The sequence below is a fragment of the Coffea eugenioides genome, chromosome 3 (genome assembly GCF_003713205.1).
Source record: "Coffea eugenioides isolate CCC68of chromosome 3, Ceug_1.0, whole genome shotgun sequence".
In the NCBI taxonomy this organism is placed as follows: Eukaryota; Viridiplantae; Streptophyta; class Magnoliopsida; order Gentianales; family Rubiaceae; genus Coffea; species Coffea eugenioides.
The window spans coordinates 38,912,747-38,935,824 of record NC_040037.1 but is presented as its reverse complement, the minus strand read 5'-3'; the positions used below and the strand labels follow the sequence as shown (position 1 = coordinate 38,935,824).

The 23,078-nt window shown below is 36.3% G+C and overlaps 3 protein-coding genes across 6 annotated transcripts; 1 reads left to right on the top strand and 2 right to left on the bottom strand.

The window, feature by feature from the left end:
• Positions 1-292: 292 nt before the first annotated feature.
• On the bottom strand, positions 293-6,608 carry LOC113766994. Of its 2 annotated transcripts, XR_003467836.1 has the most exons (7): positions 6,052-6,608; positions 3,930-4,124; positions 3,106-3,222; positions 2,824-2,973; positions 1,611-1,669; positions 446-838; positions 293-390 (listed from the first exon to the last, which is right to left on the bottom strand). XR_003467836.1 is itself a non-coding variant. In XM_027311161.1 (6 exons), exons 1-6 carry the CDS (start codon positions 6,235-6,237, stop codon positions 703-705), a joined length of 843 nt encoding a protein of 280 aa, XP_027166962.1. In that variant the 5' UTR covers positions 6,238-6,608; the 3' UTR covers positions 293-702. The 2 variants fall into 2 exon arrangements, 1 of the variants encoding a protein (XP_027166962.1); XM_027311161.1 differs by having other exon boundaries at positions 293-838.
• Positions 6,609-8,541: 1,933 nt separating this feature from the next.
• Positions 8,542-12,874, bottom strand: LOC113766567 (outer envelope pore protein 37, chloroplastic; the record flags this gene model as incomplete). Its single annotated transcript, XM_027310744.1, has 6 exons — positions 8,542-8,990; positions 9,762-9,882; positions 10,753-10,847; positions 11,130-11,309; positions 11,490-11,579; positions 12,479-12,874. Coding segments are annotated over 6 exons (1,014 nt in total), but the record flags the coding sequence as incomplete, so codon positions are not given.
• Positions 12,875-16,225: 3,351 nt separating this feature from the next.
• On the top strand, positions 16,226-22,238 carry LOC113764788 (pyruvate dehydrogenase E1 component subunit beta-3, chloroplastic-like). Of its 3 annotated transcripts, none has more exons than XM_027308786.1 (6): positions 16,226-16,317; positions 16,412-16,477; positions 18,811-18,907; positions 19,436-19,539; positions 19,665-19,708; positions 20,974-22,238. In XM_027308786.1, the coding sequence occupies exons 3-6, from the start codon at positions 18,814-18,816 to the stop codon at positions 21,944-21,946; spliced, it is 1,215 nt and encodes a 404-aa protein (XP_027164587.1). In that variant the 5' UTR covers positions 16,226-16,317; positions 16,412-16,477; positions 18,811-18,813; the 3' UTR covers positions 21,947-22,238. The 3 variants fall into 3 exon arrangements, with proteins under 3 accessions (XP_027164587.1, XP_027164586.1, XP_027164588.1); XM_027308785.1 differs by having other exon boundaries at positions 16,231-16,477; positions 20,974-21,990; positions 22,031-22,238; XM_027308787.1 differs by having other exon boundaries at positions 16,289-16,313.
• Positions 22,239-23,078: the final 840 nt, after the last annotated feature.

Genomic DNA, 23,078 nt, shown 5'->3' with positions numbered 1-23,078 from the left:
TAATAGCAGTAATGGTGTGAATCGGCAACGTCCAACATGAACAAAAGCTTGGAAGTCGATGGAACTAAGAAATGGTTCAGCGTACTGGTATGTTTCCACTGAACAGAGGATCATCAGCTAAGTGCCCAGAACAAATTAAGGAATCAAATTTTGCTTGCTGGATCAACAAGTTTGTATTGTGGATCTAGGCAACCAAATGAAAAAAAAAAAATCATTCTTGCATTTCTTGCATGAAAGCATACTAGGTCATGGAAAGTTTTGTGGAATTAAAAGTTTGAATCACATCAAGTCATAAAAATGTAAAAAGTGCTCATCAATAATTCTAATAAATGTATGCCACCAAGAAGCAAAAGGGATATATATACACAGGATCTGTATTGCAGATAAGACCTATCACTAACATCTGTGTTAGTGATATATATAAAAGGGGTTTTACAGATAAGACCTATCACTAACATCTGTGTTATGAAACACATTGCTAGATTTAGTACATTTCTTAATTTCTCTTGCAAAAAATATAATCAACTAGAAGCTGCCCTCTACTTTCCAATATACGAACCATGAATCGGCCGTTTCTCTGCAGTGTTCCACTTGCAGAGACAAAATCCGTTCTGTCTGGCCCTTCCAATCCAAAAACCGAAGATAATAATTGCCTTGGAACAAAAATTTATATTGACAGAAATAAAAAGAATTGCAGCTCTGTCAGTCCAAGTAAAAAAGGGTAACTATCTTCCTCATATTCTTAGCTTCTTGACAGGTTTCCATGAGCAGTCTGCTATCATGAAAGGCAAAGCAAATAACTTGCTGTACTTGTGAAATAATATCCATGTTACACAGCCTGCATTCATCATGACAAGTTTAGATTTAAATGCTTGCAAATTCAATACCAAAACTACAGATTTCCATCAGCGAAGCAAAAGAAGCACTGGTATGTAAAACTTCCAGTATAACTGGATAGAACTTTATTTACTGCATCCTTTTATTTGGTTATCTTTGAGAAGCCACTAGATTCTTAACATAAAGCAGTGTTACGTTTCCTAACTAAAATGCTTCTTTAGGCAAATGGAAGGGAAGACACTAACCTAACCTAGTTTGGAAGTCTATTAGATATACCAGAAAATAAAATATAAAAAATAAAACAGATAAAGATAAAAACAAATACTTGTCAGATAGGTTGAAATTAGTCCCCTTTTTCACTAGTTACAACCCTGCTTAAATCTTGGGTTACATCATAAGTTACAGTGACTTTTCAGTTTTAAGCTAAAGATGTACCCTACCCAGGATAATTGGTAATGAACTTCATAAGGTATCTATACATAATCCAGAGGCCATCCAACTATCTACATGTATTATTAGGTATCATAAGAAAAAGTTATTAGGGGAGGAATCTCAAACCATCGAGTTAATGGTAGCAGGTTGTGAAACTAGCATTCAACAAATGACATTGCTGGTATCCCCAGTTGTCTAAAGCCCCACCCGCCCACCCGCCCACCCTCCCACACACACACACAAAAAATTTTTAAGGTGAGGAAAGGAAGAAGGAAGAGCAAATAACTTTCAGAAATTTGAGGCCAAGAGGAAAGGGAACCTCTGTAGGCTCCCTTGTGTACCTGCTGGCTTCTATAAGTGGAAGATGATCATTATGAGGCTTCTCTATTACATTTTGAACCTGCAAATTAAGAAAGTAATATATTAGGAATGACTTAAATAACTTATCACTCTCATTAGTCACGTAAAAGCATCTTAAATTAGTTTTGCCTGATGCATAAAGCATATGTTCACTTCCTCAGACATATATGGCGTGTTCTCATGTTTGAATAAATTTCGTCTCCATTATGTCATTGGAGAAGTGCTGGAATCCCCTCAGGAGGAACTGTATTGAGCAATTTGGCAATCAAGTTATCAACCATGACAATGATCAATAGATAACCCCTGTTCTATTCCTGACTTTTAAAGATTATAAACCCCAAGTCAGTCTAAGACCAGTAAAATTGTAGCTTTAGCATACAATCAACCATCATGGGATAGCTAAATCAAGCCTGAAACTGACAAGTTGAAGCAAACTTATTGACTTACAAACTATTTAAAAGAGGTGCTTCAATGCTCAAGCTGTACCCAGGATACTCCAGCACAGAAAAAGCCAGAGTAAATTCTCTAGTTTATCTAGTACTAACAAAAGTTCCTTACAGAGATTTTTCAGTGTCAAACTTTTGTACTTCCTGCAATTTTGGACCAACTTTTCATCCCATATTTCAATGTAATGAACCAGATGATATGAGGTGATGGTGGTCATGAAGGTAAGGCCATCAGGTGATAAGATGAAACATATGCATGTATTCTTTGCAGCTTTACAGAAAACAAGAGCCTTGATCCAGTGTAATAACCATCGAGGCGCACTCTACGTGTGTGCAACAACAACAAAAGTGAAATCACCTTTTAATGACCAAATATACTAAATTATGGCAAACTTTGGCTCATACAAGGATTTGCAACCTATATCATGGCTTCCTTTTTTCCATTTTTGACATCCAGTACATCGTATTTGTGGGAGAAAATTTGTATAACATGTAGCGCTTCTTCCTAAAGAATCCCAAATGAGAAAATTCAAGAGAGATCATAAAGGTGAGAGACAAAAAACATTTTTGCCTGTAGTCTCACATTGTGGCGATTCTACCAGCTTCAAAGACAACCAATTGCAAGTAAAAGAATAATTTTTTTAATAAAAAAAAAAAAAAAAGGAGAGATGAGCAAAAGCAGAAGGATAGAGAAGAAACACAGATGCCGAAAAGAAAATACTAATTAAGCAAAGACAGTAACTCTTACTTTAGCCAATAACTCCTGACTCTCAGGAGGTTGCTTTTTCAAACTTTGAGGCAATATAACAGTGAGAAGCTCTGGTTTTTCAGCACGAAGAGCACCTCTAATAACAGCAGCATTAGTTCCAGATGCTCCAGATGTGAAAATATGGTTCTTCTGGAAATAGAAACAGAAGAGCATACTAATTACACCATACTCATTCTAGCTGAAAGGACAAAAGGAATGACCAACTCAACAGCCTGAAATAGTCGACTATCATTTCATGGTTTGGTTCAAGCTACAGAATACCGTTATGACCAATGCATAGCTGAGAATTTCAATAAGTTCCTGATGCATGAATCCCATATTTCTTGTCCCAAAGAACCCAATAGCCCTTGGGCCTTGTTGTTGAATTGCTAGTAACTCCTAAGAACACAAAAGAATATTCACATAAGTTGTTGTGAATCTGCAAAAGCATTGAAGATGTTAAGACATTCATATCAACCTTCCAACACAATCTAAAACCTGAAGACTCGACAAACCCGCCAGAAGTTCAATGATACCAAGAGGAAATGAGTAATTAGTTGTAATCAAGTTTGTCTCTTTATCTTTCTGATTTATTTTCTGCTCACTAAGGTGAATACTTAAAGTTGAAGCAAAAGGGCCTTTACCCAAGTAATGATTACTTGAAGTTGAATACTCAAAGTTGAAGCAAGAGGGCCTTCAACAAACTAGTGAAAGAAACTCTCTTATGTAGCCTTTCGAAAGGTACTTCTATTGTGAGGATTTGCAACTTACAAACAAATGGAAATTTTGAAAACCTAAACACTGAAAGTGTAAATGCTTTGCCAATAGTTTATATTGACATCCTATCTAACCAATTCTTATGTTGAAATGAGTCAAGTAAATTTATCCACACATAGGCATGAAAACTATCTAAGGTCATTCTGCATGCTCTCTTGCCTAAAGTATGGCATGCTTGAAAGATTACAATGCAAAACGGTGATCCCATTAGAGGTACATGGAAAGTAAGTAACAAAAAATTGTTGATACTGTTTAAGTGGTGTAAAGAAAAATTGTGGTCAAAACTCCTTGCCATCTGAACCTCATTTTGCACATTAAATATACTAAACCTGTATGTAGTCCACATCAGGGGCAGGCTTGTACTCAGACAGCAGAACTGCTCCTGACCCTTCAACAATAGATTGGGCTTGAGTTGGAATCTGAGTTTTGACCTCTTCATCAGAACCATACATTTGCACCTGATGATCATCTTCATCTCTCACGCCCTCAGAACCTTGATGTCTTTTCTCATATCCATAAAGCCACTATATCAGCACATAGAAAAGAGAGTTCCCTGGTAGTAAATCATTAGTGAAAACCAACTGATGCGTATAAAGAAATAAGAGAAGCTCAAGCTTGCAAGAATAGCATTTCTAATGAGAAATTCTCAGTTTTCAAAAGCAAAGTTGTTTGAGAAAACTTGTTAAAACCACTAAACTACAAAGAAAATTAATGCGTTCTACACCCAAGCACCCCCAGCAAAGTGCATTTGTCATGTAAGACCAATAATCGGTCACAATGTAAAGTTAGTCATTCCATTCTAGTTGCTATTAAACCATGGATCAAGTATGCCATCATGACATAACATAAGTTTGCAGCAACTGGCTCAAATATCCTTACCAGGAATAGAAAACAAAATCTCTCTTTTCAAACAGCCAACAGAATACTTGCAACTCCGGCACAAACTGCACTTATACCTAATAGTCTGACAGATAACTATCTAACAGCCCAGAGTAGCCTTGTATCTACTTCATTAAGCCACTACTTTGATCCTTCCAGCCTATAAGTTTGGACTCCAACAATCAAAACATGGAGAAGCACTAAGAGAAATAGAGAAGAAAAGCTGGACAAAAACATAGTCATTTGCGTTTTTCAATTGTCTTCCCTTCCCCCTCCTCTGGCCCCCTTCGCCTGAGAAAATAAAATGGAAAGGTGTACTAAATGTATTGCAATTGCATTTACTGCTGAAATTTCTAAAACAAAGGGGAAAGTACCAGCTTGTGAAGACATCAAGCATCTCACGGCTGAAGAATTGAGCACGTGAGTGCCCAAAAATCATTAAAACCAATGCTCAGAGGCAGAACTAACCAAAAAAATGGGGGCAAAATTTACGAACATTATATCGCTTTCCTAAGCTTAGAGGAACCAAAACAAGAAAATGGAACTTCAGGTCATTCATTGCATTTAGCCATTTAAAAACAATGTAAGTGGTATTGTTCCCCTTTGGATAGAAATTTTGCATAAAAAGTAGTGCACTCATATACCACACAAATCCTGAGCAGATTGAAAATAAATATCTGTTCAGATCAATGCAGCAACACCTACCAAAGAATCTCCACCTAATTTCTAATTCATCTTTAAATCCTCAACTACAGAATTCTATGCAAGACTAATTGACCTTCTCAGTCAACTAATTCTACCAATTAAAAGATGAATATATTTCACGCAAAAGGACCAAAAGAAATGTAGCAGAAACTTCCTCTGTTATGGAAGAAAAATAAGGATTTGTCACATTGATAAATCATAGTAAAAACATCGCTTGAGAAACAATACCAAGTTATTCAAAGGAATGCCGGGAGAAACAATAAATCTATACAAACTGACGTATGCATGACACTCAGGCATGTAGAAAATTATGGAACCGTGCCATTTGATTGCAGGGTTCCAACACAGACATTCACACAAAAATTCAGGTTTCGCGAAGGAGAACAAAACAAAATCTCGGACATAGAGAAGCACAGCTAGAAAAACCAAGAAAAAAGTACGAACTTTAGAAAATGAAGCGGTAAAAACTACACTTGCCCAGCATTTTAAAACCCCACAAATTATCCAGAACAGAGCAAATCCAACCCATAAATTACTAAACAAATAAACGTTTTTGTTCTGCTCAAAGCATCCGAATTCCAAATCACTGAAAACTAAAATGCCATAAAGCTTCACTCAAACCCCCTCCCTCCCCAGGAACAAAAGCAAAAAGCCCTCCTTTGTTTTTTTTTCCCAATTCTCTTATTTCTTTTTCTTTTTCTTTTTCCCTTTTCGCCCCTGAAGAACAACGAAACGCAATAAAACTCACATTCCTTCGAACCCCATAAATGGCATGCTAGACAGATACAAACGCCATTTCCCACTTACAGCTTCACAGAAATGCAAATATCAAAATCAAGAAAGCAAAAAGAAGTCGAAAAATCCTACCTTGTTTTTGCGGAAAGAAGCCCATCTCCCACAGGAGGATGAAGAAGAGTCCAATGCAGAAAAGGGATTGTTCGGGTGGGGAAAAGGAGAGATTTTGGAAGAACCCAAAGGGGAAAAAGCACAGGCCAGTGGATAAGAATGAGGAATAGGCAACAGCAACAGCCTCAATGATAAAGATGTGGTCATCTCTCACAGTCTTCTCTCTTTATTTATTATTATTATTTTTTTCTTGCTAAATTTCCTTTCTTCCTTCGATAGAACTCTTGTATATGCTCTATACTGATTCTCAAGAACTCTTTGTATTTTCGATTGTGGCCTCCGCCTGATTAGCCTATGCTTTGCAGCAGCAGCACAGAACTGCTGAAACGAATGCTTTGTCTGGTTTTGGGTGAAAATTTGGATGGCTTTGCGGTGGCAGGCTGGCAGCTTTTGGATGTATGTTTTTGTTGACGAGCTATCTGCTACCACTCCCTCCCTATGACTTGTGCTGCTGCCCGCAGCCCGGCCTTCTTTTGTTTGGTTTGTTTATTCCAAGCAAGAGACTGGAGAGCCCTTTTTCCCTTTTTTTTTTAATCCCTTTTCACGAGTGTGTGAGTGCGTGTACGTGTGGAGGAGACGATAATATACTGCTGATGATTGATGACAGTCGATAGAATGGAGGAGAGGTGGAATTTGAGAAAAGGGTAGCAGCTTTTCCATTTTACTTTTCTTCATTTCTCCTACTACACCACCCCCGTTATCTACGTCCCATTTCAATTGCTATTTTTTTGGAGTTTTTTTTAGAAAAATATAATTTTAAGTTTTTGTTAAAAAATTGTATATATATTGTAGTGATTTCGTCCGTTTGAATTGCTATTTTTTTAGAGTTTTTATAGAAATTTTGCTATTTTATAGCGATTTAATGTATATGAGGTAAAAGATGATTGAAAAATATTTGTTTCTTCTTGAAGTGCTGCTGATCTTTGTTTCTATGGATTATTTGGGATTTACCTTCTCAACCAAAAAGTTGTCGTAAACTTTTCTTTAACATTTTTAATTATTATATACTAAACGGTAAACACTGTTGTTTAAGCGCACTGTTAGTGATTTAATATAAGATGAATGGTAAGACAAAAAAAAAATTTAGCTCTAAAAAAAATCTATATGTTGCATTGCAAATACTAGATAAATATACACTAAACAAAACACTTAAGAGGTACCACTAATGGAGCAAAAGATCAAGATGTAAGATTACAACTATGGTAATTTCGTGATTATTTACCAACAAAATTCACTTAAAAAGGTCAAAAGTAGAACATCAATCCTTTCTCTTTTTTTTTTCTTCAACTTTATGTTTATCTAAGAAAAAAGGGAAAAAAAAACTTTATGTTTGTCTAAATAACCCACATATAAATATGGTGTGTATATCTGAAAGAAATTTATATCCATCACTTTTTCAGTAATATCAGGTTAAAAAAGCTTCTTAGTTAGTCAAATATACATTTGATATGTTAGTAAACACAGGTAAGAAGTGGCATGGCTTAGGAGATATGTTTTCAATCATGGGTTATCTTAAGAATGCCATTGAACTTCTTCATCAGACGTTTTCCTCTCTGTTTTACTTGGCCTCTAATTTGACTGGCTACTTGAGTACTTGTTTTAGCTGAAAATGCCTCCAACTTTCTAAGTTTATTAATTATTAGCACAGAAAAGTTGCATGAAGCAGACGCATTTAACCATGCTTTCTCAACTTTAAAGTGGCTTATTTTACTTTGCAACTAGGGCTGTAAACGAACCGAACCGCTCGTAAGCGCTCGACTCGAGTTCTAACTCGAACTCGAGCTCAAAATATTAAGCTCGTCAGCCGGCTCGCGAGTTCGAGTATATATATTTTTATTATTTTTTTAAATAGTAAAATTACATATATATCCCTAATATTTTATTATTTAGTAAGAAAAAAAATCTATTTGTTGTTTTTATTAGATTAATTTCCAGAAACTCAAGCTAACGAGCTGCTCACGAGTCAGAAATTCGAGCTACGTTACGAGCTGACAATTTGAGTTGCTCATGAGCCAAAAATCAAACTACAACTCGCGAGCCTTGTCGACTCAAGTTTAAGCCTAACTTTTCTTTGGTCGAGTCGAGTTCGAGCACAATTTTTTTGGCTTGTCGAGCTCGAACTTGAGCCTACCTGTTCTTAAGTCAAGCTCGGCTTAATAAGTCCAAAACTCGACTCGACTCGACTCGTTTACAACCCTAGTTTGAGAACTTTTTCCCCCTCTTTTGGAGCTAAATTATGTCCAATAAGGAACCAAACATGTTACAGTTAAGCGGAGTCTACTCATCTAATGTAGACCTTAATGCAAGGGTGCATATTTAATTAAGTATTTCAATTGAAACATCATTCTTTCAGATTCAACTTCCAACTATTCTGCTGCGTTAGGAAAAATGCACGTACAGGTTAATCTAGCGACAAGTTAACTCGATTCAATTGCAACTTGTATAGCCAAGTTTCAACCAAGCAACCAGCTAAATATGAACTTGAAGCTACTAGGAAAAGGTGAGTACTCCATTGTCGGATATACAATTGAATGTCAAAAACTGCAACCAAGAATCATCAAAGAAATTATCCAAGGCAAAATGCTTGATCATTTCTTTTTCAGGTCTCTATCATAATAAAGATAAATCTTCTACCCAATATGGTGACCTGTTTGGTATAGCACAATTATGGTTACAACAAATATATTCTAGGCTGCACCACCACTTGAAACACCACGTTCATCATTGCTGTGAAAATTTAAGAGATCATCACTGTACAACCATCAAAGTCATATGTCCCATCTCTTTTTGACACGGAACATCAAAGCAGAGGATTTGATGTCATCTTGGGGCACCTGGAGCATGAACTGAACTTTAATCTTCATGGGAGCAGTCTTAGCTTTGCCATCCTCCTCTCCAACCTAAATGCAAGGCATTAGAAAGCTCAACTCTGGCGTACCAAAGTTTCACTATGAGAAACCAAGGTGTTGATGAACAATCCCAAAGAAGCAGAAGACAACCTAACCATACAATTATGGGCCTTTGCGATGTACCATGTATCTCACGCATAAGCAAATCAACAGGAAGCTCAGTAGGCTAATGTAATGAAGCTCCTTAAACACTGGCTACTAGTGGAAACAGAAGAAAACAACGATGTGGCAAGGGTGGCGTGATATGGCATCTCGCAGTCAGCAGGAGCTAATTTTCTAATACACTCAAAAATATGCTGCTGATCTCATCAGTTGAAATAGAACATGTATTTCGATTTGAATTAATTTCTGCATCCTAAGCTTTTTCTCATTTGTTTTTTGGACTGTCTGACAAGAAATATACGCACAAATATAATATAGAAGAGGTAAAATAGAAGATAAGGGATAGTTACTATTTTATTTCTGACCGATTAATAGATCAACACATTGTTCTCAAGGAAATAGAATAAGAAAATATTTCATGAAACCAATGCCCACATTCTAGCCAGATGAGAAAGAAGCACAAGCACAATTTGTTTTATGTGGTAGGATATCTCCGAGGTACTAATCTGGCTCAACTTGAACGTTCACCCAACATTTTGAATGAGTAATTACACTTAGAGCCAACATTCAGACAATTAGAATGATGTTTTATGTTAAGTTAATGCATAACAATTAGCAGCCAAAGACGATGAAATTAGTGCAGAAAAATAAAACACTTACCCAAAGAGATGCCCACCCAAGTCGCACCTCTGAATCATAACCAGCTTTAAATTTCAAGTCCTTGCCAACTGTGTGTTTATACACTGTGCTCCAGTCATTTGAATCAAAATTATACCAGTAACTGTCCATGTGGAGTATCAAAATCCATAATGAGCACCAATCAAGAATTGATTCAGTTTTATTCTATTGACAACAGAGGAAGCATCAAACATAAATAATTAAGACATATAAACATAAAAGCATGATTCACTGGGATACTAATATCAATTTCTGTCACACCAAAGCATCAAAAGAAGAATAAACACATTTCTTTGTCATCACCCATTTCTATGTTCTTGTTTCGTGAGCCTTAAATTTGTGGGTACTACTTTTTCTTTAGACAGAAATACCCTTACTTTTGTGCGGACTAACAATTGTCAAGAATCAGATAAGAATTTCTACATAAGTTCCTGTTTGAACTGCACCATTTCACAATACAATTGAAAATAGGTTCCGCTTGATTGGGGTCAAAATACAGAACAATTCAAGCAGAGCCATCAATGACATACCAAGTTATCCAATAAAACATCTGTCTTTCTGTGCTTTCAATATGTCATAAATTCTGAACCATTGTGCAGCATGATCATACTTAAGTAGATTTCAGTTAAACAAGAAGTGTAAGACAAGAACGAAGCAATGACACCAGCTAAGCAGAACCTTGGCCAACTAATACAGCTTTACTTCTCAAATACACCATACTCCCAAGCTAGACAATGTACTAAACCAAGAACTTTCACATAACTTGTTTTTGCACTTTCGCGATTACATACTCAAAGTTAAATGTTTTTTTCACTATATCGGTAACCATAAAAGTATCTGCTCTTTTCCTTTCTTAATAAATACTGCTGGGTATCGTGTTTAAATTCAGTTAGCATAAATGGTCTTAAGATATAAGAAGTACGGTCCATGCCCACATAGTAGAGAGCTAGAGAGAGAGAGAGAGAGATCTTACCTCAACTTGTCTGAAGGGCCAAATCTACGCTTAAAAGCAAATGATACTGTATTTGAAGGCAAAGAAATTCTTGGAATGAATGCTATTTGCTCATCCTATGATGGTAAGAATAGCAAAAAACAAGTTACTATTGAACATAATATACAAATATAAGGCAGGATGTTTCAACTTATTACTAAATCAGATTTTTCCTTTTTCTAGAAGAAAATTAGTTATAGAGTTCTTCAAAATTTGTAAGAAGCTCACTGTTAAACTATCAGAAGCTCACTGTTAAACTATCAGGTAAAGAGATACAAATGATCAGCTAAATTAGGAGAAAAAGTAGATACCCTTTCAAAATTAATAACAGGAAAATTAGAATATTTTGAGGAAACTACCTTATAGGCATAGCGTAAACTCAAATCTTCGTCCTTGTATTCTGCAGTACAAATCCCATCTAGCATTTGAGTTTTGAATATCCCACTAACAGATAACCTCCTCTTTAATTCTTCCTCTTCATCCTCCTCTTTCTCCTCAAATGAAAATTCGCCTAGTGGAAACTTAAGGGTTGCTCTAGGCTGCAGTAGCAGAAGAATGAAACTTAAATACCATAATTTTCATAGACTGATGACCAATATAAGCAAAAAAAGTCCAAGAAATCTAGCTTAACATGTATTTGTACTGTATGCCCTACAGCACAAGAATATGTGGCTCATGATATAAATTTCAGATGCAAAGCACTCTCAAACCAATCTCACCATGCCAACAGATGGAACAGCGGATGACAGCTCAAGTTTCAAACCTGGAGTGACAAGATCTGCAATCATTGACACCTCTCCTTGCTGAGCCTGCAAAGAAGTAAATAAAGGGTGTAAACAGACCAGCATAGCGCAGATGCTATATACCCCAGAAAGAAAACAAGGGAAGAAATTACAGGTATCGTGTACCGGTTGCAAAATTTCCACCTCAAATATCACGAAAAATATACATCACACCGTAGATTGAAGCAAAAGTTAAATAAGGTGAAATCTTTAACTTCCACAGCAGTTGAAAATCCGAGCTTTGCTCACAGATTAATGCTCAAGTTGAAAGTTAACATTGCTAAATCATGGTAGTAACCAAATAGGTATATTTTTTAGTTAGACAAGGAAAAGAGGAGATTGGGATGTTGAATACAGAAAAAATGAAGCTGAACTTAGTTTATCCATCAAAGCACAGAATTACATGATCTTTACTGGCCCAAAAGAATCTCTTTCTTTATTATCTGATTCAGAGAACACAGCTTGCTTTTAGTTTCATACTTAATCATGTCACTTTTTGACTTATCACATAACTCGACTCTCAATAATTACAAGCACAAAAACAAACTTTATGACCAATTACAGGAGAATCCAAATATTGACTTCCAAACTCCTGTCCCACAAAAACAAACTGCAGAAAGCTGCAATATTGCATATTTGACCAAAAGAATATATCACAAAAGAATCTACTTTTCCACTTAAAATTCTCAAGTTCTGAGAAGCCAGTTTACAGTAACTATTAGAACTTCATCCATTTAACTCATTGCCAGAGTATGTAAAAGCAACTAGTAATAATTCCGAAACTATTCATGAGTCCTGCCCATTAGGTCTAAAATCCATGGTGAAATTATTTAAGTCAACTAATTCATGGCAACAATTCAAATTAATTCATGAAAAATGGAGCAAAATTACTGCAATACAAAAAAAAAATGGCAGTAATATTATACTTTGACGTCATGAGTGGCTTTGAATTGAAGAGCAGGTCCAACATCAAAACCTCCGTTGACAAGGGCGTTTTTTTCCTCGATATCATAGTTAAGAGACAAGTACTTGGAAGTAAAAGCCAGCTGAGGGTCGGAGATTTCCCCCTTGCCGTCATTCTGAAACGAGAATTTCAACTTGGCCAAGCTATCCAGCAACTTGCAGGAGATCTTGTGGAAGAACACCGAGCTCTCACTGTCGTACTCGGAGGTGACCCTAACTTTCGGCCTCCGCCTGAAAAATCCACCATTTCCGCCAGCAGTCCCGACGACTGTTGGCTGTGGCGGTGGACCTGGCGGTGGTAGGGTAGGGTATTGCGGTGGCGGCGGCGGGCGGTTCCGGTGGGAAGTCGGAATCCACCATTACTAAATTTACTATCCGGTTCATCTGAAGGAAATTGAGATATAGGAGTGGAAGACCAGTGAGCAGAATAGTACTGAGTGTGTGAGTGTGTGTAATTTTGTTCGTATTTAGGCGGAAGGATTTGAAGGAATGATTGATGCCACCTTTTTTTTCTTTTTACTTTTGAGAAATGCAATTTTATATTTTTTTTAAAGTGCAAATTAATATTAATATTCATGTGACAAAGTTTTATTTGTCCAACACATTTTTTTGGAAGAATTTATTGAGGAGGACATCACCATGTTGATTAATTATAATTAATAAAGAGTGCACAACTTTTTCATAATTTACTGTATCGAAAATTTTTGCTAATTTTTTAAAACAAAATATACACTACTACTCAATACACACACTCATAAAAAAAAAAAAAATTTGCATTTGTTTTACCAATTAGGCATGGATACAAATGTTTGGATAAGAGATCATTTGACATATTATTTGAAATAATTAATGTAACACTTTTTATGATGTGATATACGTGAGATAAAAAAGTAAATTGAAAAATAAATTTATGATGCAAACAAAATATTATTTGACAAAACTTAACTATCCAAACACGGTCGAATTTTCATAAGATTTGTATTAACCTTTTCTAATTATGTTTTAAAACCTATTGTTGCATCAATTTTTTTAGATTAAGTTACAATCATTGGTTTCATACTTCAATGTCCAACATTTCCATCGATAATCCCAATGCTCTTAACCTTTTTGCCATTTTTTTTTTATTTTTTTGACAAATACCTATTTTACAAATGAATTTTTTTAGTTTTTGTTTAAAATTTTACTGTAATTTATTGTAGAAGTTGTAGGAAAAATTTGTAAGATATAAAACTTTTTCTTTTCAGTTCTTTTCTTTTTCTTTCTTGTTCTTTTTCCTTTTCTTTTTCTTTCTTTCTTTCTCCTATTCTTTTTATTTCCTCTCCACTTCTTCTTCCTCACCTCACCAATTGCGGGGCACTGGTAGAGTAGCAAAAAAAAAAAAAAAAAATTCCGCTTTTTCCTCTTTCCCTTTTCCCCTCCCTCTCCTCCTCTCCTCCCCCCCTCTCCCCCTCCCCACTACGTAGATCGCCTGGTCGCACGGCCAAATTGCACGGGGGGGAGGGGAAGGGGTGGTAGGGGGAGGGAGAGGGAACAAGAGCGGTGACGGGAAAGAGAGGAGAAGATGGGAACACGAGAGAGAGGAAGGAGGATAAGGAGTGGGAGAAGAGAGAAAAAAAACTTAAATTAGTCGGTGTTGGAAGAGATGGTCGGAATTGGAAGAGGTGATCGGCGTCGGAGGCGGTGATGGGTTGATGTGGGGAGGAAGAAGAAGAAAGGAGGATAGAAAATATTTTTTGTGTGTTTTGGGCTACTATTGTTGCATCAATTTTTTTAGATTAAGTTACAATGATTGGTCACATACTTCAATGTCAAACATTTCCATCGACAATCCCAATGCTCTTAACCTTTCTGTCATTCTTTTTTTCATTTTTTTTGATAAATTCCCATTTTACAAATGAATTTTTTGAGTGTTTGTTTAAAATCTTACTGTAACTTATTGTAGAGGTTATAGAAAAATTTTGTAAGATGTAAACTTTTTCTTTTCAGTTCTTTTCTTTTTCTTTTTCTTTTTCTTTTTCCTTTTCTATTTCTTTATTTCTTTCACCTTTTCTTTTTCTTTCCTCTCCACTTCTTCTCCCTCACCTCACCAATTGTTAGGCGCTTGCATCGGAACCTCCGCCAACGGCCGGCGCCAGCAGTAGCACAAAATTTTTTTTTTCACTTTTTCCTCTCTCCCTCTCCCCCTTTCCTCCTCCCCTTCCCTCTCCCCTTCTTCTCCCCTCTTCACCAACATCTCTCTCTTCCTTCTCCCCTACGTATATTGTCTAGTCGCACGGCCAGATTGTGCAGGGGAGGAGGGAAAGGGAGAGAAGGGAAGAGAGATGGCGGAAAAGAGGGGAAGAGGGACGAAAGAGGAGAGGGAGAAGAGGAAAAAAAAAAAAAAAAACCTTACCTCAGTCGACACCGACGCCAGAAGAGATGGTCAGCATCGGAAGAGGTGATTAGCGTCGGAGATGGTAGTGGGTTGATGTGGGGAGGAAGAAGAAGAAAGGAGAATGGGAAATTTTTTTTTTTTTTGTGTTTTGGATATTTTGAAGTGTGTAATTTAAAAATTTTGAGAAATTTTTTGAAATTATTGTAGTTAAAGTTATTAAAAAACTGATAAGAGACTACAAAGATTCTTTGGGAACCTTAAGTTAAAAAGAAAAACTTTTTTCTTTTGGTTTTTTCCTTAAAGAAAACAAGATAAACTTCTATTTATAAATTTTTGTTAGTCACCCACAAATTTTGTGTATTTGTTATTCTTTTTGTCAAAGTTGAACAAGAATAATTCTAACCTTAAACCCACAGTAATACCAAAAGCCGGTAACTTCTGGTACCACTGAGGAGACTATAACTACACTCACACACCCTGGACAAACCGATGTGGGATACGGGGAAGGGAACAGGGACTAAGCCAATCGAGTTTTAAACCCTACCACTGATCTTTTTTTTCTTTTTGTCAAAGTTGAACAAGAATAATTCTAACTTCAAACCCACAATAATACCAAAAGCCGGTAACTTCTGGTACCACTGAGGAGACTTGTATATTTGTTATTCAATTACCAATTCCACGTACTAAAGTACACGTCACGTAGATTGACTTGGATGGAAAAATAATGCAAGTCTTCTATGAAAAATAGAAGTTGAGCTTCTTTTAGAAACATGTAATTATGCAGTTTAAATTGAAATATTGTTTAAAACTAAGAGCAATTTAACCAACGTAATCTAAAAAAATTGAAACAACTACATGTCAATTTAAGTAGTAAAGGTAATTTTATTGGGAAAAAAATTTGTTCGCTCTATTGCAATTCACTCATTTTTTTTTGTTGAGAAATATTGCAATTTACTTTTAAACAAAAACAAAATGATTTTGGCCATGACATTTTTTTTTCTCTTATAAAAAATTAATCCAAACTTTAATCACACTTTCATTTTTCTTCACTATTCCTCCTTTTCCCTCAATAATAAAAAATGCATTAGTTTGAAAATAATAAATCAATAATAAAAAGCACAATACTTTTCCAAATTACAATTACTAAGAAAAAGGGGAAAACAACAACTACTAGTCTACTACTACTTGATTAAAGATTATTTAGAAGACAGGTCCTAAGAAATTTGCAATAAAAAGATAGAGGCCAGAAAGCAATTTCCTTTCCTTGGTGTCCTTAATTAATAATTTTTCACATTTTCGCTTGGCTCTTCTCTTTCCTTCAGTCCAGAATTCCCCATCGGATCAGATCACATTGGCGGAGTGGGTGGGGCCGTGGGGGTGTGATCCAATCCCTACTCCCAACTCCCCACAGCAAATTTATTGTCGTTGGTCTCTCTCTTTTTTTTTTTTTTTTTTTTTTTCTGTTTAATTGATAATTGCCTCAACAATCCGTCCAATTTTGTACTGCATTTGCTGTCCCCAGAACTCCAGAAGACAGGACAGCAGCCGAAGGCCCATCTTTTCTTTTTCCAAAACCTGGTTTTATAGCGTAAGTAATATTCCCAGCAAATTTCTCTCCTGCATTGCATGCTTGGTTTTCTTGATGGGTTTTGCTTGCTTTACTCGATGTCTTAAATGATTGGTTCAGTTCCTTTTTTTCTTGTTTTGGTTTTGTACAGTTGTTTATTTTCTCAAGCCTTTTGGGGACTTGAATTTGACCCTTGACATGACTTGATGAGTCTGATTGGATTGTTTTCTGTACTCAATTGATGCTCGAGTTCTGCTACTTATAGTAAAGATGGCAGAATTTATTGAATTGGCTAGCATTTGACTCACAACCAATAATATGGGCAGGAATAGATTTTAAGCTCTTTGATTTTAAGATCAGAGAATAGCTAGCAGTTAATTATTATATGAAATAAGCTGTTAAGTTTTAAAGATTGTGTTCCCAGTTGCCCAGTCCAGCTGCCCTGAAGAAGAAGGGGGGGTGGTGGTGGGGAAGGAATTCTTCTGTTGCATTTCTTCGAAAAGATTCTTTTTTCCCCTTTCTTTTTCCATTTTTTCAGTTGGTAGACCAAGAAAAGTATATTAGCATTGATTCTTTTCCATACCACCCAAAATGTTACTTAGCAAAAGTTCAAATTTAGTTGCATACTTGTGCAGTCTAAGGTTCACCTAAAGCCAAAAAACCAAAGGAAAATTAGAGCCCATTTGGATTTCTAATTTTTGGATTTTTTTTTTTTGTAGAAAAATGTACCATAGCAATCTGATGTATGTGAGGTAAAAAGGTGATTGGAAAATGTGTTCATGAAAAACATGAAAGTTTTTTGAGGAAAAATGGCAATTTATTATTCTGTTGATCCTATAACTGACTTAAACTCAATCAATCATCATCTGGTTATTGTAGCTTCACCTTCCTTGAGATTGAACCAGTTATTAATGCCTTGTGCAGAAAACTACATGCCAGTTGTACACAAAAGGTTCAGAAGTGCCAAAACTAAAACTTTAATGTTTTCTGCATCTTTTTTTTTTTCAGAATCTGTCTTTGTATGCTTGTGCCCAAGCATGATGGTATATGTTCTAGATCAGTTAGCTGAGTTTAAATAGAAGCTGCTAAGCTGTTGAATTTACTGAAGCATCCAGTTACGTGACCGATCATGTGTATCACTAACTGCTATTCCTATTTCTTCAATTGATTCATATTGTGTGGTCTGAGCCAGACGAGGCTATAGGACCAACCATTATCATTTCTTTTCTCAACAAAAATGAGGTACCTTATGTTACTTCCAATTCTTAAGGGGATATGCTATATTCATGGGTGCTTTCAGGTCACACGTTTGAGAACTCAAGTATGGTGTCCACTGGAATGATTACAAAGTCAGTGATTGGTTTTACCATGTATCTTGCTTTAACAGTCATTCTTAGGTTAAACAACTGTGGTCCTAATTATTTTTTGGTTGAAACCACACATAAGTGTGTTAGTTACTTGAGGTTCCCTTGCCAAAATACTCCCCATTGATCATGGGCCAGTAAGATTGTCCATTCTTGAGAGTATGCATTAAAGATAAGTTGCATAGCTTCCAATCTTTGTCTACTCAATAGGGTATGTATCCTGGGGTATGTACAAAAGGTGTGTAGTGCTCTAGGATTGTCGTTCTTGATAGCTTTCCACAGTGACCAAACCTCATTCTATATTTCTCCTTGCCTTTCATCTAGCCATTATCAAACTGTTTCCAAAATAGGCCTCTCTTTCTTCTCCTTATGGCTATATCAACTTGGTTGGATTTCACTTTCTGCTGGTAACTAGTTTCTACCTTGTCTGGGTCACTTATTTTATTCTTTCTCTTTTTTTTTGGGTCTGCGTTTCCATCTCTTTTTTCCCTCTTTCTTTTTTCTTTTGTTTTTCCTTCTTTTGTTTGGTGTATGGTAAAGTCCTACTTATTTTTTTACTATTTTGAGCTTGTAAATCTCAAGTTTAATCTTCAGTCAGCTTTTCTCTGTTGACTTGAAATTGAAATTCCCATGGCAACATCTCTTCTTCTTTATTTAAACGAATTTCCTTTTTTCTTTTTTCTAGCTTTGTGTTTTTCATGTTTCCTTGTTCATTTTTGAGAATTTGAGAGAAGATACTTTTTTTTTGGCCGTTGTGTAGTTCATATACTGCTTTGCGCGTATATAAGGGTTATTTTCTTTTCACTCTGATTTATTCTGCTGTCCTCTTTGTTCTCTGGGTACCTGGCCAGTTTTTCTTGTAAATGGAGATTTTTTTCAGTATATGATAAGCATGTCTACATCTTTACTTGTACTTTTCCTTGACATGCATAGTTTGAAAATTTTCTTGTGTACTTAATAGTTGGAAGCTGAGCCAATATGTTTTTGCAGTAAATGGCTGCGATTGTGCAAGGAATAGGAGCTACAGCAGCTCCTTCTGCCAGTTCCAACAAATTTCTCTTGTCATCTCTGGGATCATCACTCTTAGGTATACTCTGTTATGTTTTAAATCTTATACTAGCACTGAATACATCATTAGTGGAGATCTCTGCTTTGGCTGTTATGTGGCTTTTAGATTGATACGACATGCATGGATCTGAAACTGGGTGTTCCATTTTATTCAATTAAGTGCTAATCTTCTTAGTTTTGTGCAATTCTTGTAATTTCTGTTCTTGTTGCTTTCATTTTTCTTGGTCTAAATTCCATGTCATAATAGTATTTATTGCCTAATTCAATTCTCCATTGTTCTTCTGCTTTTGGGTGGAATAAGTCATTCAGGATCTTAGTAATTAAGTTCTTGTTTTTGTATAAACTGTTATCCATGTGGTTCCAGTAAAGCAAGTTCACTTCTGAGACCTTTGCAAGACTTTACTGTGCTAAAGTGTACCTGCATTCTCTTTTCATGGTGGAGTGATTTATTTTTGGGTCCTTTTCCATCTTGTGTCTCTTCGAGTAACCTTTGGCAATTGTTCTCATGGGTGTTTATGAAGTTTTTCTTTTTTGGTCTTTGCTACAGAGAAGAAAAGGAACTTTTTTGTTGTTAGATCAGATGGAAAATGTTACACTGGTTTAAACCAGCAACAGAGGAGAGCTCAAAATGTGGTCACTAATGCTGTTGCTGTAAGTCTTAAATTTCCCTCTCACCCTATGCACAAACATGCACAGAAACATGTTGCTTTTTAGTGACTATTTGAATGTGTAGAACGAATGCTGACGATTTTTTTTTTTTTTTTGGCATCATTTAGACCAAGGAAGAAAAGGCATCAGCTGCTGTGGGCTCCAAGCCAGGGTATGATTTTCCCTCCTCAACATGCATACACAATAGCAGAAGATTTGGACTGTTATAATCATGCACATGCATATGGTTGTTGACAAAGATGATTTTATTGTTAGAAATTGAATGCTGGAGTCAGTTTGGTACTTTACCTGAATGCACTTGTGTGAGGAAAAGTTAAATGTATTGGGAAGCTAGAAGTCGGTTTCTGAATTGGAGAACTATAAGTTTAGGTTTGTAATAAATGATTTGTTTGGTGGCAAAATGGTGCTGAGCCTACTTTAGCGAAAGTTTTCATTTTTCTGGTAGTAAATGCAGATGGAAATACCAATTATGTTGTTCATTGTTCTCCAATTGATCTTATACTTTCCTTCCTTTTCTCCTTTTGTTTGGTTTAAGTGGTACCTCTTCTGGTGATCATTTGGTTTTTGCAGATTTTCTTGTATGAGTAAATTGGTTTGTGTGTGTATGTGAGAAGAAGAGAGAGAGATTTCTTCGTGCTCAATGCTAGAGAACTAAGTGAGACATTTCCTCTTGTTCAATGCTAGAGAACTAAATGAAAGAACAAACTCTAATATTTAGCAGGTCAAGGAAATTCAGATTCAGAGTGATAGAGAGATGTCCTCATGTTCAAAGATAGAGAACTAAATGAGAGGATACTCTAATGCTATATCAGAAGCAGCCATATAGTCAATAAGAAACTTTTAGAGGCATTCAGGGCTTGTTCAAGCAACTTTATACTGTAACTTATGACAGTTTAGATCAGAACTCTATTCTTTGTTTTTGTACACATACAACCACATTCTTGGTACGGTTATGATTGAAATAAAATAGTACATTCTATTGAAGAAGTAAAGAGAATTACAGATGCACTCCATAGGAGTATTATCAAAACTTGTATCCAGTTTTAGGTGTAATGTTGCATCTTGAGTTTCTAAAACTACCCATGATGAGTATTATCCTCGCATTAAAAAATAATGAGGATATTATATAGGGTAACATTATTATGGAGGGTAGTGTTATCTAACTTAATCCCACGGTCCTCTTCAAAAGCACACTTATACAGTGGGCCTTAATTACTAAATTGTGTATGCATTGAAGTTGTTAATTCTTAATTCACTAATAGGTTGTTGAAGTTATTTATATTGTATCTCATAAATCTCGATTGCTTCAGCACTTATGTATATGAATTATCCCCTTGGTGAGATGTTTATTCTGTGTTTGCTATTCCATCGATCTTTTGGGACTAAAATATATAAACTGTGCTCATTCATCCACAGGCATGAGCTTTTGCTGTTTGAAGCTCTACGAGAAGGCCTTGAAGAAGAAATGGATAGAGATCCCTGCGTCTGTGTGATGGGTGAGGATGTTGGTCATTATGGAGGTTCATACAAGGTGACCAAAGGCCTGGCTGAGAAGTATGGGGATCTCAGGGTTCTTGACACCCCCATTGCTGAGAACTCCTTCACTGGCATGGGAATTGGTGCTGCCATGACTGGCCTGCGACCAATTGTTGAGGGAATGAACATGGGATTCCTCCTCCTAGCTTTTAACCAGATCTCTAACAATTGTGGGATGCTCCACTACACATCTGGAGGTCAATTTAAAATACCAATTGTCATCCGGGGACCTGGTGGAGTTGGTCGCCAGCTGGGAGCGGAACATTCACAGCGGCTTGAGTCTTATTTCCAATCAATTCCAGGTATTCAAATGGTGGCATGCTCAACAGCTTACAATGCCAAGGGCTTAATGAAGGCTGCTATCAGAAGTGACAACCCGGTGATTTTATTTGAGCATGTTCTACTTTATAACTTGAAGGAGAGGATTCCTGATGAAGAATATGTTTTGAATCTTGAGGAAGCTGAGATGGTTAGACCTGGTGAGCATGTGACCATTCTTACTTATTCGCGGATGAGGTATCATGTAATGCAGGCTGCCAAGACATTGGTGAACAAAGGATACGATCCTGAAGTTATTGATATCAGATCGCTGAAGCCATTTGATCTTTACACAATTGGGAATTCAGTGAAGAAGACTCATCGCGTGCTGATTGTGGAGGAGTGCATGCGCACCGGTGGAATTGGTGCCAGCTTGACTGCAGCTATTAACGAAAATTTCCATGACTATTTAGATGCTCCAATTGTTTGTTTGTCGTCACAGGATGTGCCAACCCCATATGCAGGAACCTTGGAGGAATGGACTGTAGTTCAACCTGCGCAGATTGTTGCAGCAGTTGAGCAACTTTGCCTGTAGTTGCAAAGAGAACGGCTCATTTTTTGGTGTGTTTGTAATTTAAGTTGGCAGTTTCACCCTGATGTTGTTGTTCCGTAGCATATTTTGTTACATAGTTCGGTTTTCATCAAGTAAGATGGGAGTGATACTTAGGTTCAGACGGGTTGTTATTGTTGGTAGATACTTGTGCCCCTCTGGTCTCATTGCTTTCCCCCCTATTATTCTAAACGATACCAGAGGGTATCAGTTAACTTCTAGTTACCATTGTTGGCGGTGCAAAATGACAAGTTCTCTTCGGTTATATTGCCTCTGATTTGATGCTTTTCGTTTCCTTTTCTGTTTTATTTTCTTCTCATCTTCTAGTTTTTTTTTTTTCACATGATTATTCACAGATAAAATTTTGGAGTTCAGACATCACACACAAATGAATCAGAAAATTGTAGCATATATTAGATGAGGATCCTCTTTCTTATTGTATTGATTGAAGTTTTATGTTTGCTAACAAAAGAGTAGCTTGAAGTAGTAAGGATTGCAGTCGATTCAAGTCAAATGTGTTTCTTGCAAAGTTTGAACTACCGAAAGATGTTGAAAAATCTCGCAAGTGCTCACACTAGATTGAGCTTGTTAAGTCTAGCTTTTAAGCTCAAAGCCTCAAACTATTTGAAGGAATTTGAGGTCTCATAAGTTCAAATGGCACTTGAACTCGAAAACTCGATTGAACTCGACTCGATAAGGCTTGAACTGAGCTCGTCAATTTTAGTAAACAAGTAGAATTTGAGCTAGAAATTTACTCGATTAATTAACGAGCCAAGTAAGTTCGAATCGTATGTAATTCGAGCAGTTCACTTGAGTTCGATAAGGAAGAACATATATATTATTTTGACAAGTCAAAAGAATAGAAATTGAAAATTATATGTTTTCATTGTGATCAATTTGCATAAGCTCGACACTTGAGCTCGCGTCGAGCTCGGCTCGTTGTGATAAATGAGTCAAGTTCGAGCTTGAACTCGAGTCATATGTCCCATTTGGCAAGCCAAATTCGAGCACATTTCAAGGTTCATCTGCTTAGTCGAGTGAGTTCGAACTAACCACGAGTTGAGCTCGACAGTCAAATACTTGCTCGATTAACAGCACTAGTCACATGTATAAAACA

What these genes read in the sequence shown, in the direction of transcription:
- LOC113764788 (XM_027308786.1), top strand. Translation starts at nt 18,814, where the DNA reads ATGGCTGCGATTGTGCAAGGAATAGGAGCTACAGCAGCTCCTTCTGCC. An exon ending in TGGTCACTAATGCTGTTGCT is followed by an intron (nt 19,540 to 19,664) that starts GTAAGTCTTAAA and finishes GGCATCATTTAG; the next exon opens with ACCAAGGAAGAAAAGGCATC. An exon ending in GCTGTGGGCTCCAAGCCAGG is followed by an intron (nt 19,709 to 20,973) that starts GTATGATTTTCC and finishes ATTCATCCACAG; the next exon opens with GCATGAGCTTTTGCTGTTTG.
- LOC113766994 (XM_027311161.1), bottom strand. Translation starts at nt 6,237, where the DNA reads ATGACCACATCTTTATCATTGAGGCTGTTGCTGTTGCCTATTCCTCAT. An exon ending in CTGATGTGGACTACATACAG is followed by an intron (nt 3,223 to 3,929) that starts GTTTAGTATATT and finishes TTGTGTTCTTAG; the next exon opens with GAGTTACTAGCAATTCAACA. An exon ending in GTCAGGAGTTATTGGCTAAA is followed by an intron (nt 1,670 to 2,823) that starts GTAAGAGTTACT and finishes CTTAATTTGCAG; the next exon opens with GTTCAAAATGTAATAGAGAA.